General features: G+C 39.2%; 2 protein-coding genes across 2 annotated transcripts; both read left to right on the forward strand.

Moving 5' to 3' along the window:
* Positions 1-8,744: 8,744 nt before the first annotated feature.
* LOC122225630 (olfactory receptor 8S1-like) lies at positions 8,745-9,680 on the forward strand. Its single transcript, XM_042948469.1, has one exon. The coding sequence runs from the start codon at positions 8,745-8,747 to the stop codon at positions 9,678-9,680; it is 936 nt and encodes a 311-aa protein (XP_042804403.1).
* A 3,595-nt stretch (positions 9,681-13,275) lies between these two features.
* Positions 13,276-14,214, forward strand: LOC122225631 (olfactory receptor 8S1-like). The gene has a single exon (XM_042948470.1). The coding sequence runs from the start codon at positions 13,276-13,278 to the stop codon at positions 14,212-14,214; it is 939 nt and encodes a 312-aa protein (XP_042804404.1).
* Positions 14,215-14,528: the final 314 nt, after the last annotated feature.

Raw genomic sequence — 14,528 nt, forward strand, 5'->3', positions numbered from 1 at the left:
TTCTAATTTCCTTTGCAATGTCTCTTTTAACCTATGTGCATTTAGAAATGTATGGGGGGTGGGGGGCACCTGGGTCGTGCAGTCCGTTGAACGTCTGACTCAGCTCAGGTCATGATCTCACAGTTTGTGGGTTTGAGTCCCACCTCAGGCTCTGTGCTGATGGCATGGAGCCTATTTAGGATTCTGTCTCTCCTCTGCCTCTCCCCATCTTGTGGTCTCTCTCTCTCTCCCTCAAAATAAATAAATATATTTTTAAAAATAGAGTATCTTTTACAAAAATGTATTTGGGGACTTTTCTATTTATCCTTCTGATATTGATTTCTAATTCAATTTCACTATGTGAGAAAAGATAGTTTTCTTTTTCAAACTTCTAAAATGTGGCCTATTTCAGTAAATTTTTTTATTTAACTTTATTTATTCAAACTTTATTTCTATTTCTATTTCTATTTTTTTTGTCATACTCTTAGTTGATATTTAACTCTCCTCCAGCTCAGGTTCCTTTTTGTGTTTTGCCCTTTCTAGCTTTGGATTGAAATCTTCACAGAAAATTTTAAAACCATTCAGAAACACAGACATACCAATCAAATGTTTGCAAAATACAAAATATGCACCTCACAATAGGAGAAATAGAATCCAGTAAGTATTCAAAATTTATTCACTCTAGTGAATATAAAATAAAATATAATTTCGGGCCAATAAATGTTTAAAATTAATACTAGCAATGTTTAATGTTGGTGAAACTCTAACAAAATAAGCATAATCATATGCTTTAAGCCAAGTATAAACTGGTTTAATGTCTCTGGATATCATGTAGTAATATGTATCAAGAGTTTTCACAAAGTTCATATCCCTTCCCCTAGCTTGTCTGGGTTCAAATAATTAATCGGTTATTGCATCAAATTTTAGCCACAAGACTGCTTATCATAGAATTATCAGTTTTCATGATAACTATGAAAACTATAAATTATTTAACTGTTATATTAGAGAATGCATTATGTGATTAAAGTAAACCCATGCTGGAGCACCTATATGGCTCAGTTGGTTGAACTTCCGACTTTGGCTCAGGTCATGATTTCGCAATTAATGAGTTCAAGCCCTGCATCAGGCTCTATGCTGACAGCTCAGGGCCTGGAGTCTGCTTCCGATTCTGTGTCTCCCTCTCTCTCTGCACCTCCCCTGCTTGCATTCTGTCTCTCTCTGTCTCTCAAAAATAAATAAGTGTTAAAAAAAAAAAAGGTTAAGTAAACCCATGCTATGGAATACTGTAATCCGTATTTTAAAACCACATTTAGAAAAGTATTTAATGTAAAGAAAATCTACACATTAAAATGTTACATAAAAGTGTTACTAAACTATACTTGGGTTTAATTCACTATTTACCAAATTTTTTTTTTTAATTTTTTTAACGTTTTATTTATTTTTGAGACAGAGAGAGACAGAGCATGAACGGGGGAGGGCCAGAGAGAGAGGGAGACACAGAATCCGAAACAGGCTCCAGGCTCTGAGCTCTGAGCTGTCAGCACAGAGCCCGACGCGGGGCTCGAACTCATGGACCGCGAGATCATGACCTGAGCCGAAGTCGGCCACTTAACCGACTGAGCCACCCAGGCGCCCCACTATTTACCAAATTTTTATGTAGACATGGAAATCTGGTTGAATGTAGATCCTAATTCAATAAGGCAAGCACAGGTCCTAAGAGCCTGTAGTTCTAACAAGTTCCCACGTGATGCTACTAAGCTGGCTCATTATTGAGTTGAGTAGCAAGAGTGTAATCAATTTTGAAGGGAAAGTAGATACATGATAAATAGGTAAATAGATAGATAGATGATAGAGATAGATAGATAGATAGATAGATAGATAGATAGATAGATAGATGATAGATAGATGATAGATAGAGATAGATAAGCAGACAAACAGAATTAGAGGAAAAATGACTTAATACCAGAGTATTCATCTCTAAATGTGTCAAATAAAAAGGGCTTTATATTTTCTTAATTATGGTTTTCTTTTACTTGAACTTGTGTTACTGTTGTTCTGGCACTCTATTTCTTATTTTAACAGATACTTAATATAGAAATACAGAGAATCCCCCTAAAAAGAATAAATAATGTATAATACTGCCCATCCAGAGATAACTACTATATACTATATACAGAGATAAGGATATATACTTTGTATATATTCCTTATATGCAAGCACAGACACCATGCACATGTGAAAATATACAAACATGCATGTATGAGTCATATACAACATTCTTACATTATATAATATATAATAACATTATACATGTATGCATATAACTTTTATAATCAGAGAAATAAATAAAAATTACTTGGCATTGATTTCCTGGAGAGAAACAATTGTCCAGACCTGAGCTGTCCAATGTGATAGCCACTAATCACACAAGACTATTTAAATTTAATTTTTTGTTAATTAAAATTAAGTAAAACTAAAACTCCAGTTCCTCAGTCTCACTGGCCACGTTTCAAGAGCTCAATAACCACCCGTGCCTAGTGACTACTTTTTTGGAGAGTGCATATATAGAACATTTCCATCACCACAGAAACTTCTCATCACACAACACCAATCTAGAGAAGTCTTCCGATCTTTTTAGAACTTTATTTGCTGGCTTTTCTGTTTGAGTAGGGAAAGGGTTAACATTAGGCAGGGATAGATAAGGGATAGATAAGGCAGGCTCCAGCTTCAGGTGGGAAGCTGAAGTGGCAGACAGGTTTGAGGGGAAAAAAAGGATAAACCTATTCCAGACCTGCCTGGGTGACGTGCCATGAGAGGAGTCTCACACTTTCTGATAAGGTCCCAATAAAAAGTCAGGGACAAAAATCTTCAGTGGTTACCCAGTGAGACCCCTCTCCCTCTTGAGAGCTTTATACTTCCCCTCAATAAATTCTATCACTTTGCTCACTCTCCGATGTTGGTGAGATTCCTTTTTTCGACACACGAGACAAAGACAAGTGTCTCTCCCACCCTCCTGTAACATAATAAATGTTAAGGATTATTTTTGTCCTAGAGCTAATTTTACTGATGGTCTTAAAACTCATTTTAATAAACAAATGGACATTTGTTTTATATCAGGACTCTGATAACTTAAGCAAACAGTTCTGCACATCTTAACCTGTGAGCACTCAAACCTTAACAGAGCTATTATGTAGGCTGAATCTACACAGATGCATCATACAACGGGAGTCAAATTGTTTACAAAAATGAGTTCACTGATTTTTTTTCTCTTTACTTATTTGGTAATCAATTTAGTGAGTCAGCGACTATCAAGTAAGTTCCCATTGCTTCACGGGGACCAATCAAATAAATACTCTTGGCCCAATCTGTCTCCAACCAGCTCCCTCTAGATTAACAAAGGTTCATACATAATACATACATCAAACCAGTACTTCCTTAATTCCACATCTAAGCAAGCTCCATGAATTCTTGAGTACAGTTGCTAAGGTTCTTGACTACAAGATTGACTTCAAATTGTGACTAGTGGGAATAACAGAGTTGCCATTCCCCTGAGCTTCTCAGCCAGAGGGTTAATGCTCAAACTGTCTAAACAGGTGTTCTGAGGATTAGTTAGACCAGATAACCCAATGAGTGGCTGAGACGTGTTATAAAGAAACATCTGGAAATCCGAATGAAGAGACGCTTGGATGAAGGCATTTGAGATCATTGAAAGAAGCAACTGTGCTGCGACTATTTCATATTTTTAGTTTACAATCTAGTAATATTTTTAGTTCAGAATCTAGTTAGCAATAGGATTTTATGAACTTCACCATGTTTGAGGATGCAAAAGCTACCTTCTATAGTTCATTCAACTTCTTAGAAGCTGTGTTTAAATCACACTTCTGCAGCCTTCTTGGGCATCAGATTGTCTTGTTGGGCAGAATTCATAGGTAATCAGGATTTGGGTTCTGGAAAGGGTTTTGTAGGTGGGATCAGGGATGAGGAATTGATAAGTAAGGGCTCAGGAGTCACCCTTGCTGGGTAATTAAGTCTGAGCTAGACCTTGCATTATCAGCTATCAAGCAACTCAGGATTAGCATAAACCAGGAATCAGGCTGGGACACCACAGTGAATCCTGAAAGTTACCTAAAGGACAGGCTGTAGGCTATCAGGTCAGAGTTGGAAACTATGCATAACATTGTTTAACTGCACTCCCTGATGCTATAAACTAGATATAGAGTCTTAGAAAAAAGTGGAATCTAAGGAGAGGAGCATCACCTGGGCATGAGAAAGGGAGTTGAAGCTTAGACACTGAAAAAGTGTTTCAGAATCAAGACCAGAGAGGTACCCAACTGTAGTATATACAGTACTGAATGTTTATAAGCAGCCTTTCCAGACTGGACAAAGAAAGGTGAGATCTACCTCCTTTGGGGCAGGGCTCAGTAGCTATGATGATTTCATCTGAACACAGGGACTCTGCCTGGCACAAGCTGTCATAGGACTAAGTGGATACATTCCCAAACTTCTTCTCTTACACTCTTCCTGTCTTACCCTGTCTAGGGGAATTGTTCAGAGTGTATTGTTCTGGAGAGGGTCTTCTTTCCTAGCTGTTCCTTTGGACACCAACATGATTTCTATTCACATAATTTGTTTCCTTCTTTTTCCAGAGTTCTCTGCATCTATCCCAGAAAATAATGTAAGGGCAAGTACCAAAGTTGCACCCAGAGTCCTTCATACTTCCTGTCTCATTTATAGCTGCTCTTCCTTTTTCTTAAATTTTTTTTATTTTAATTTAAATCCAAGTTAGTTAACATATAGTGTAATAATGATTTCAGGAATAGAATTTAGTGATTCATCACGTACATATACTACCCAGTGCTCATCCCAACAAGTGCCCTCCTTAATGCCCACCACCTATTTAGTCCATTCCCCCACCCAACACCCTGACAGCAACCCTCAGTTTGTTCTCTGCATTTAAGAGTCTCTTATGGTTTGTCTCCCTCTCTGTTTTTATCTTATTTTTGCTTCCCTTCCCCTATGTTCATCTGTTTTGTTTCTTAAATTCCACAAATTAGTGAATCATATGATATTTGTCTTTCTCTGATTAATTTATTTTGGTTAGCATAATACACACTAGTTCCATCCACATGTTGCAAATGGCAAGACATCATTCTTTTTGATCACTGAGTAATATTCCATTTGTGTGTGTGTGTGCGTGTGTGTGTGTGTGTACCACATCTTCTTTATCCATTAGTCAGTCGATGGACATTGGACTCTTTCCATAATTTTTGAATAATTGTCAATAGTGCTGCTATAAGCATTGGGGTGCATGTACCCCTTGGAATCAGCATTTTTGTATCCTTTAGATAAATACCTAGTAGTGCAATTTCTGGGTCATAGGGTAGTTCTATTTTTAATTTTTTGAGGAACCTCCATAGTGTTTTCCAGAGTGGCTGCACCAGTTTGCATTCCCACCAGCAGTGCATAAGGGTTTCCCTTTCTCTGCATCCTCACCAACATCTGTTGTTGCCTGAGTTGTTAATTTTCACCATTCTGACAGGTGTAAGGTGGTATCTCATTGTGGTTTTGATTTGTATTTCCCTGGTGATAAGTGATATTGAGCATCTTTTCATGTGGTCTATTAGCCATCTGGATGTCTTCTTTGGAAAAGTGTTCTATTCATGCCTTCTGCCCATTTCTTTACCAGATTATTTATTTTCTGGGTGTTGAGTTTGACTAAATTCGTTATAGATTTTGGATACTAACCCTTTATCTGATATGTCGTTTGCAAATACCTTCTCCCATTCCCTCGGTTGCCTTTTAGTTTTGTTGATTGTTTCCTTTGCTGTGCAGAGGATTTTTTTTTTTTTTAATTTTTTTTTTTCAACGTTTTTTATTTATTTTTGGGACAGAGAGAGACAGAGCATGAACGGGGGAGGGGCAGAGAGAGAGGGAGACACAGAATCGGAAACAGGCTCCAGGCTCCGAGCCATCAGCCCAGAGCCTGACGCGGGGCTCGAACTCACGGACCGCGAGATCGTGACCTGGCTGAAGTCGGACGCTTAACCGACTGCGCCACCCAGGCGCCCCCAGAGGATTTTTATCTTGATGAGATCCTAATAGTTCATTTTTGCTTTTGTTTTCCTTGCCTCTGGAGACATGTCAAGTAAGAAGTTGCTGTGTCCAAGATCAAAGAGGTTGTTGCCTGTTTTCTTCTATAGAATTTTGATGGTCCCCTGTCTTACATTTAGGTTTTTCATCCATTTTGAGTTTATTTTTATGTATAGTATAAGAAAGTGGTCTAGTTTCAATCTTCTGCATGTTGCTGTCCAGTTCTCCCAGCACCACTTGTTAAAGAGACTGTGTTTATTCCATTGGATATTCTTTCCTGCTTTGTCAAAGATTAGATGGCTATAGGTTTGTGGGCCCATTTCTTGGTTCTCCATTCTATTCCATTGATCTATATGTCTGTTTTTGCGCCAGTACCATACTGTCTTGATGATTACAGCTTCGTAATACAGCTTGCAGATCAGAATTGTGATGCCTCCAGCTTTGATTTTCTTTTTCAGCATCACTTTAGCTATTTGGGGTTTTTCTTGTTCCATAAAAATTTTAGAATTGTTTTTTCTAGCTCTGTGAAGAATGCTGGTTGCTATTCCTTTTTTTTTTTTTAATGAACACAAACATTTTTATTTACCTTTTCCAAACACAGGTCTCCTAACTGCAAGAGTCAGAAAGTTTTACTAACTTCAGACTAAAGAAGTTAAATTAAAGAAATTTGGAGCTGTATGAAAATGTCTTAACATACATATGCTTTAGAATTCTTATGGAATTCTTTACTATCTACCTATGCATCTATCTCTCTATATACCTACCTAACAGCATCTGTCTCTGTATCTACTTAACAAAAGCAAATGTAATTTTAACAAACCAAAATGGCTTACATTAGGAGTCTAGTATTAAGGTTGAAGTCTTTCATTATTTTGTTTGTTTGTTTTTTATTGTTCCACCAACAACTGTTAAGGACTCTCAGTCAGGTGTTACCACATGTGGTCTTTCTTCTGGCCTGAGTTTCTCTTCCTCTTAGGGTGCTGAGTTCTGCTGAAACTTTGCATCTTGCTTCTTAAAGCAGAGGTTGGCCTGGTGTTGCCTGTTTCTTCTTGAGCTACTTACTCCTTTTGAAAACAGTCACATACCCTCCCTTTCTGAGTGAAATTGCCCTCACGATTGTAAAATGGTTTAATGTTGGAAGGGAATCATTCCAAAGTGATTTCAAAATGTCATTGTTAAGCCACCTTAGTGATCTCTACACTATTTTCTTTTTTTTTATATTTATTTTTTTTAATTTATTTTTTAATATATGAAATTTACTGTCAAATTGGTTTCCATACAACACCCAGTGCTCATCCCAAAAGGTGCCCTCCTCAATACCCATCACCCACCCTGCCCTCCCTCCCACCCCCCATCAACCCTCAGTTTGTTCTCAGTTTTTAACAGTCTCTTATGCATTGGCTCTCTCCCACTCTAACCTCTTTTTTTTTTTTTCTTTTCCTTCCCCTCCCCCATGGGTTTCTGTTACGTTTCTCAGGATCCACATAAGAGTGAAACCATATGGTATCTGTCTTTCTCTGTATGGCTTATTTCACTTAGCATCACACTCTCCAGTTCCATCCACGTTGCTACAAAAGGCCATATTTCATTTTTTCTCATTGCCACGTAGTATTCCATTGTGTATATAAACCACAATTTCTTTATCCATTCATCAGTTGATGGACATTTAGGCTCTTTCCATAATTTGGCTATTGTTGAGAGTGCTGCTATAAACATTGGGGTACAAGTGCCCCTATGCATCAGTACTCCTGTATCCCTTGGATAAATTCCTAGCAGTGCTATTGCTGGGTCATAGGGTAGGTCTATTTTTAATTTTCTGAGGAACCTCCACACTCTACACTATTTTCTATGCCTCCTTTAGGAAACAACAAGTACGGTGAATGTTGCAGCAAAAACTTAATTCCTGATAAGTATCACCTTTAAGAGTGATTTACTATCTGACTTCTGCCTACAGTTGTAAACCATGGCAATAATAGTGATAGAATAATACCTGGGCTTTTTGTGTAGACATTTTTCTAAATACTTCATATACATTTATCATTGCAAAAGCCTTATAAGGTTGGAACTGTTATTGCCTCATTTTACAGACAAGAAAACTGAGGTACAGAACAGTGAAGTCACATGTACAAGGCCTCATAGTTAGCAAGGCCTCACAGTTAGCGGTGGAGCTGGGATGAACCCAGGCTGATGCTTACCTGTGAGTGACTAAAGATGCTGCTCATTCACACTCCAGGGGACAGCTCTTAAGAACTATTCACTTTCCTAATTCTTTACCTTTGGGCACACTTTTCTCTCAATTTACATGTCTCTTTAGAGGAAGCTTACATTTCCTTAAAATCTTCGCTCAAATACCTCAATATTAACTCATTACTGAATCTTCCAAAACTCATTTCTACAGCTGCCATCGCACCATCACCATGGTTTCTAATTGCCTGCCTTTGCAAATGTATCTCCCTGAAGCACGATCTTTAAAATGAGAGAAACTATGCCTTGCTCCCCATTACATTGAAAGTGACCGACATAAAACTAGTGGCCTAGTGTAGAAGCTGAACATTTATTTGCCAATTAATAGTGATAATAAGAGAGAATCAATGCAATGCAAAATCTGATTGAAGGATAGAAGAAACTTCACTGCCATGATTTTTCATATAATTTTTAGGGAACGGCCTTTGTAAATGGCCTTGGGGAACCGCAGCACCATCACTGAATTCTTCCTCCTCGGGCTGTCTGTCAACCCCCACATCCAGGCTCTGTTTTTTGTGCTGTTCCTGAATATTTACCTTCTGACCATCATGGGGAACCTGCTGCTGCTGCTGGTGATCAGGGCTGACTCTCACCTCCACACACCCATGTACTTTTTCCTCAGTCATCTCTCTTTCCTGGACTTTTGTTTATCTTCAGCTACTGTGCCCAGGATGTTGAAAGACCTCCTATCAGAGATAAAAACTATCTCAGTAAGGGGCTGCCTGGCTCAAGGCTTCTTTGTGTTTATCACCGCAGGGACTGAAGCTTTTCTGCTCTCAGTGATGGCCTATGACCGCTATGCTGCCATCTGCCACCCTCTGCTCTATGGACAGATGATGAGAAAACAGCTGTGTGTGCAACTTGTATTGGGCTCATGGGGCTTGAGTTTTTTGAATGCACTTATTAACATCCTCCTTGCTGCCAACTTGGACTTCTGTGAGAGCCATACCATCAACCACTACAGCTGTGAGGTGCCCTCTCTCTTTCCTCTGTCCTGCTCTGATGTTTCTACCAACCTCCTAGTGCTGCTCTGCTCCACCCTGCTTCATGGACTTGGGACCTTCTTCCCAATCATCTCATCCTATGGCTGCATTGTCTCCACCATCCTGCACATCAGCTCCACCTCAGGCAGAAGCAAGGCCTTCTCCACCTGCTCCTCCCACCTCATAGCAGTGATCTTCTTTTATGGATCAGGTTTTCTCCGCTATCTCGTGCCAACCTCAGGATCCCCCCTTGAGTTGATCTTCTCTATGCAGTATGGTATGATCACCCCCATGCTGAATCCTCTCATCTATAGCCTGAAGAACAAGGAGGTGAAGGCAGCTGTGAGAAGGACACTGGGAACGTATTTGCCATGTTCCAGGTGAAAAAGAAAAGCTAGTAGATAATAAAAAAATCAGAATAATATACCAGCCATACATTGTGTGAGTTGACTTTAATAAAAACTTTCTAGGTCTATACTATGTCAGACGCATGAGATAAGTAAGCAGTGCATAAGAAATGAAAACAAAAATATTAGAAAGGTATTAACTTTAGTCTAAATAGAAGGAAACAATGGATTAAATAACTATCTCAATTCAGAAAATGAGGTCATGAAAGTGTTGATTCATTCTTCTCAGTACTCCTCAAATATTTACTTTGATCTTCTTATTAGTAAAATATGTGTGTCTTTAATCATAATTAGTAATTGGGTTTAAGAAAAGTCAATGAAAGGCATACTTTACTCTTAAGTGAAGGTTCTGGATGGTTGAGTAAAACCAGAAGTAAACTTCAACTATGTGGCAGGAGAATAATGAAGTTCAACTGAGTGGCCCTTGGAGAGGAACTAAAGATGCTGAAGAAAGTAAGTTCATATACTGGGACAGAGGACAGACTCAAATAAACCCTCAAAATCCCTGTTGTTTCTTGCTATAATCTTTCCATAGAAGCCTTAAATATGCATATTCTTATATGTATAATTTCTTAGATACATGTGTGAATGAATGTTCTGATCATAACAATAATTAAAAACAAAATACTTAAAAACAAATAGATTAACAAAAAAAGGAAACATTCTTTTAAAAAAGGTGTTCTTGATTATTCCATATATCCTTGAATTGTGTTTCCTTTGCTCATTTATTTGATAAGTAACAGTGGGGGGAGGGGGGAATATTATGCTAGAACAGTCTAGTTTGACTGAAAACCTAATAGTTTATTGTAAATAAATAAATGAAATTTTGATTTGTGTAACAGATTATTCATACTAAAGACTATAATTAACTTTTACACAAATGCTTCCCTAAATACTCCCAAATGGGAGTATTCAAACTGTAGCAGGGCCCTGTATAGGATTCTAAATGCATTCTAAAGCAAATGGATTTGGATGGAGTTTAGGCACACAACTGTGCATGTGAACTTTTTTAGTCTTTTTACCTTTTTGATCAACAAATCACTTTTACACACCAAATTTGACTGGGCTTGATTTTGCCTAAGAAGTCCCAAAGTGAAGAAGACCTGAGAGTGTCATTTGAAAACTACTCTTTTCCTGCTTGGGGAGTCAGGCAAATACCCTCTGGCCACTCTTTCTACTTTCGACTCCCACTAGACTCAGAAGAATTTAGAATTAATGATTAAAGGTCATTGCATCACCTAGATGTTCCAAAGGCCACACCTAAGAGATCCCCACTCATCCCTATAAAATCAGTGTTGACAAAAGCCTTTTACTACTAAATGTGACTTCAGGTTATGACCATAGAATTATAAATGCTGTCGCCCTGGTGAGGAATCAAAACCAACCAGTTGTCTAAACATGGCTGCTCTGTGAACTCATTAAACCCAAACAATGCTTTGTGTAACTGAGACATGATGTTAGAAACAAGAAAAAATAAGAGTATGTGAGATTCTTTGAAATAAGGAACTTCCTTGGCTATATAAATTTATTGTTAGAATTCAGTAAAGCATTTGATCATCAATAGGATTTTATAAATTTTATCATGACACCAGACAGAAGCCACTTTCTCCAGGCCATCTTCCTTCTCACTAAATGAATCTAAATAAAAGTCCTGCAGCCAAGTTGGAGAGCAAATTACCTTATCGAACAGGATATACAGGTAATGTGTGTTTGGGGTATGGGAAGGATTTTGAGGCTCGGTTTTGGCTAAGGAGTTAACAAGTAAGGAATCACAACTTTCCCTTGGCTGAGCTCTGGACTTACTGGGAATGGTCAGGACAAGGAACTGGCTGGGCCACCCCCTACTAAATCCTATGGGTAACCCAAGTTCAGACTTCAGGGTAGAAGGTCAAAGCCAGAAGTCATTGGTAAATACTGATATTTATGCAAATAGAGAATTGTTGTAATTCAGACATAAAGCCTTTGAGAAACACAGCAAGGGACATGAGCACATCTGGCCACGAAGGAGAAATTCAGAGTATGAAGAGTGAGGACAATGTCTCAGGATGAAAGTCACAACAGACGAATATAAAGGATTTGATGTTCTACTCCTGTTTTAAACAGGCCCCTGAGTATGAACCGAGAAAAGTTAGTGGGTGGAGCCTTCCTTCTGCAGGCAGAGAGTGGCAACAGTGGGTGTTTCCAACAGAAGCTAGTCCTACAGAACGCATCCCCCATTTTTTTTCCTGTACTTCCTGGGAGAGAGGTCCAGAATGCATAGCACTGGGCAGAGTCCTCTCTCCCAGCTGCTGCTCTGGCCAGGATACCCATTCAAGTATTCCCTGGCATGAAACCCTTTCAAGCTTTCCTCTCTTAATTTTCTCGAGATCCAGCCTGTTTTGGGATACACACCCATCCTAGTAATGCTCGTAAGGTGGGCCCTGAGGTCTACACAGAATCCCAAACACTTTATCTCCCCCTTGTCATCATCTCTGCAGTCCTGCAGCCATGCCTATTGGCAATTACATGCCCTCCTTTCTGAGTGAAGGCACCGCAGAAATTGCCAAGTGGAGACAGGCTCAACACCAAAATAATTCTAAACTTCTAACTTGCCTTCCGGTGGAGGTGATGAGCAGAGGAGGGAAGCTGCTGGTAATGGTTTCAATGTGATGTCTTGCACTTCTCTTGATAAAGGCATGTAAAGTAGTAACGATGACTGTAGCATCAGCAGCAACAACTTTGGTCTTTGATAGTGCTTTACTGATGTAAGAATATAGGTGACTTTTGCCTAGACTTAAAATCCCAAATAATGGGAAGAAGAAGGAGGAGGAGGAGGAGAAGCAGCAGCAGCAGCAGCAGCAGCAGCAGCAGCACAGAATAGATGCTTTTGAAGAGCTTTGTATATAATTTCATATTTAATGGAATTAAATTATTATTTTCATATAATTTCATATCCTAAAAACCCTCTGTGGTACTGTTATTATCTTCTCTTAATATGCAGGGATATTGAAGTAAGAGCGTTATGTATCTTGTACATAAAATCATAGCTAATTAGTGGTGGACCTGGGATTCGATCTTAGTTTAATGCAGGAGCCCACATGTTTAGCCACTGCTCTGTGATGCTCACTTATTCCCTAGGCATCAACTTTTCAGCACTACCCATGTTTTAACTACCCACGAACTCAGCTGATTTTTCAGTCTTGAGCCTTTGACTGTATTTTTTAAGCAAACTAAATATATGTGAGAAACACACTAATCATACACTTTCTTAAAAGTTTTGTCAAATTCACTCAGAGAACTATCATTATTGACCCTCACTAAATCAGTTTGAGCTCCCGTTTCATTAATTGTAGCATTCATTGTTTTCATGTCCATGTTCTTCCATGGAGAATACTAAGAACAAGGACCATACCTTAATCATCTTTTTGTTCTAAGTGGCTGCACAAAACCCAGGTTATAATAGAAAACAAAACTGTTCACTGGGCAATAGTGATACGCAAAGAGAACCAATGCAATTAGAAAATTCCTTGGGGGATAATAGACTTTTGGTTCCTGTGGTGTTTTGTATTATTTCTAGGGAAAGGCCTTTGTAAATGGACTTGGGGAACTACAGCACCATCACGGAGTTTATCCTCCTCGGGCTCTCTGCCAATCCCCACGTCCAGGCTGCACTCTTTGTGCTCTTCCTGGGGATTTACCTGCTGACCATCATGGGGAACCTGATGCTGCTGCTGGTGATCAGGATTGATTTTCACCTGCACACACCCATCTACTTCTTCCTGAGTCACCTCTCTTTTGTCGATATCTGCTTCTCTTCGGTCACTGTGCCCAAGATGCTGGAGAACCTTCTGTCTCAAAAGAAAACAATATCAGTAGAGGGCTGCCTTGCTCAAGTCTTCTTTGTGTTTGTTGCTGCAGGAACTGAAGCCTGTCTGCTTTCTGCAATGGCCTATGACCGCTATGCTGCCATCTGCCACCCTCTGCTGTATGGACAGATCATGAGTAAACAGCTGTATATGCAGCTTGTGTGGGGCTCATGGGGACTGGGCTTTCTGGATGCACTCATCAACATCTCCCTAGCTGTGAAGATGGTCTTCTGCAAGGCCCAAATCATCCCCCACTACAGCTGTGAAATGCCCTCTCTCCTCTCACTGTCCTGTTCCGATATCTCCAGCAACCTCATTGCCTTGCTCTGCTCCACTCTTCTACATGGACTCGGAACCTTCCTTTTGGTCTTCTTATCCTACACCCGTATAATCGCCACCATCCTGAGCATCAGCTCCACCTTAGGCAGAAGTAAGGCCTTTTCCACCTGCTCCTCCCACCTCATCGCAGTGACCCTTTACTATGGCTCAGGTTTGCTCCGCCATCTAATGCCGAATTCAGGTGCGCCCCTTGAGCTGATCTTTTCTGTGCAGTATACTGTAGTCACTCCCATGCTGAATCCTCTCATCTATAGCCTGAAGAACAAGGAGGTGAAGGCAGCTCTGGCAAGAACTTTGGAAAAGTATTTGCAACATATCAGGTGCTGAAATGAAAACAGAGCATGGTGGAGAACTGGAACATATCTGCATACAAAAGGATATTAAGTGAGTTTACAATAGTAAGCTGTACTCCTAACTACTTACAATGTCAGATGTCGCAACCTAAATTAGAAGTGCATGTGACAATGACACAAAGTAATTATAGGAAGGATGGTTCAATTCCTTTTCAAGGCAAACCAATTATTAAATAATAAGAAAGCTTTATGATGAACATATTGGTTCACTTTTCTCATTCTAAAACATTTCACCTTAGGCTTTCATTTGGAAAAGTCATGAGTTTCATTGATCTGTCATTATTTTTT

Source organism: Panthera leo, chromosome B4 (genome assembly GCF_018350215.1).
Source record: "Panthera leo isolate Ple1 chromosome B4, P.leo_Ple1_pat1.1, whole genome shotgun sequence".
NCBI classification, from domain to species: domain Eukaryota; kingdom Metazoa; phylum Chordata; class Mammalia; order Carnivora; family Felidae; genus Panthera; species Panthera leo.

Excerpts from the sequence above, each read along its gene's own strand:
- LOC122225630 (XM_042948469.1), top strand. The coding sequence starts at position 8,745 with ATGGCCTTGGGGAACCGCAGCACCATCACTGAATTCTTCCTCCTCGGG.
- LOC122225631 (XM_042948470.1), top strand. The coding sequence starts at position 13,276 with ATGGACTTGGGGAACTACAGCACCATCACGGAGTTTATCCTCCTCGGG.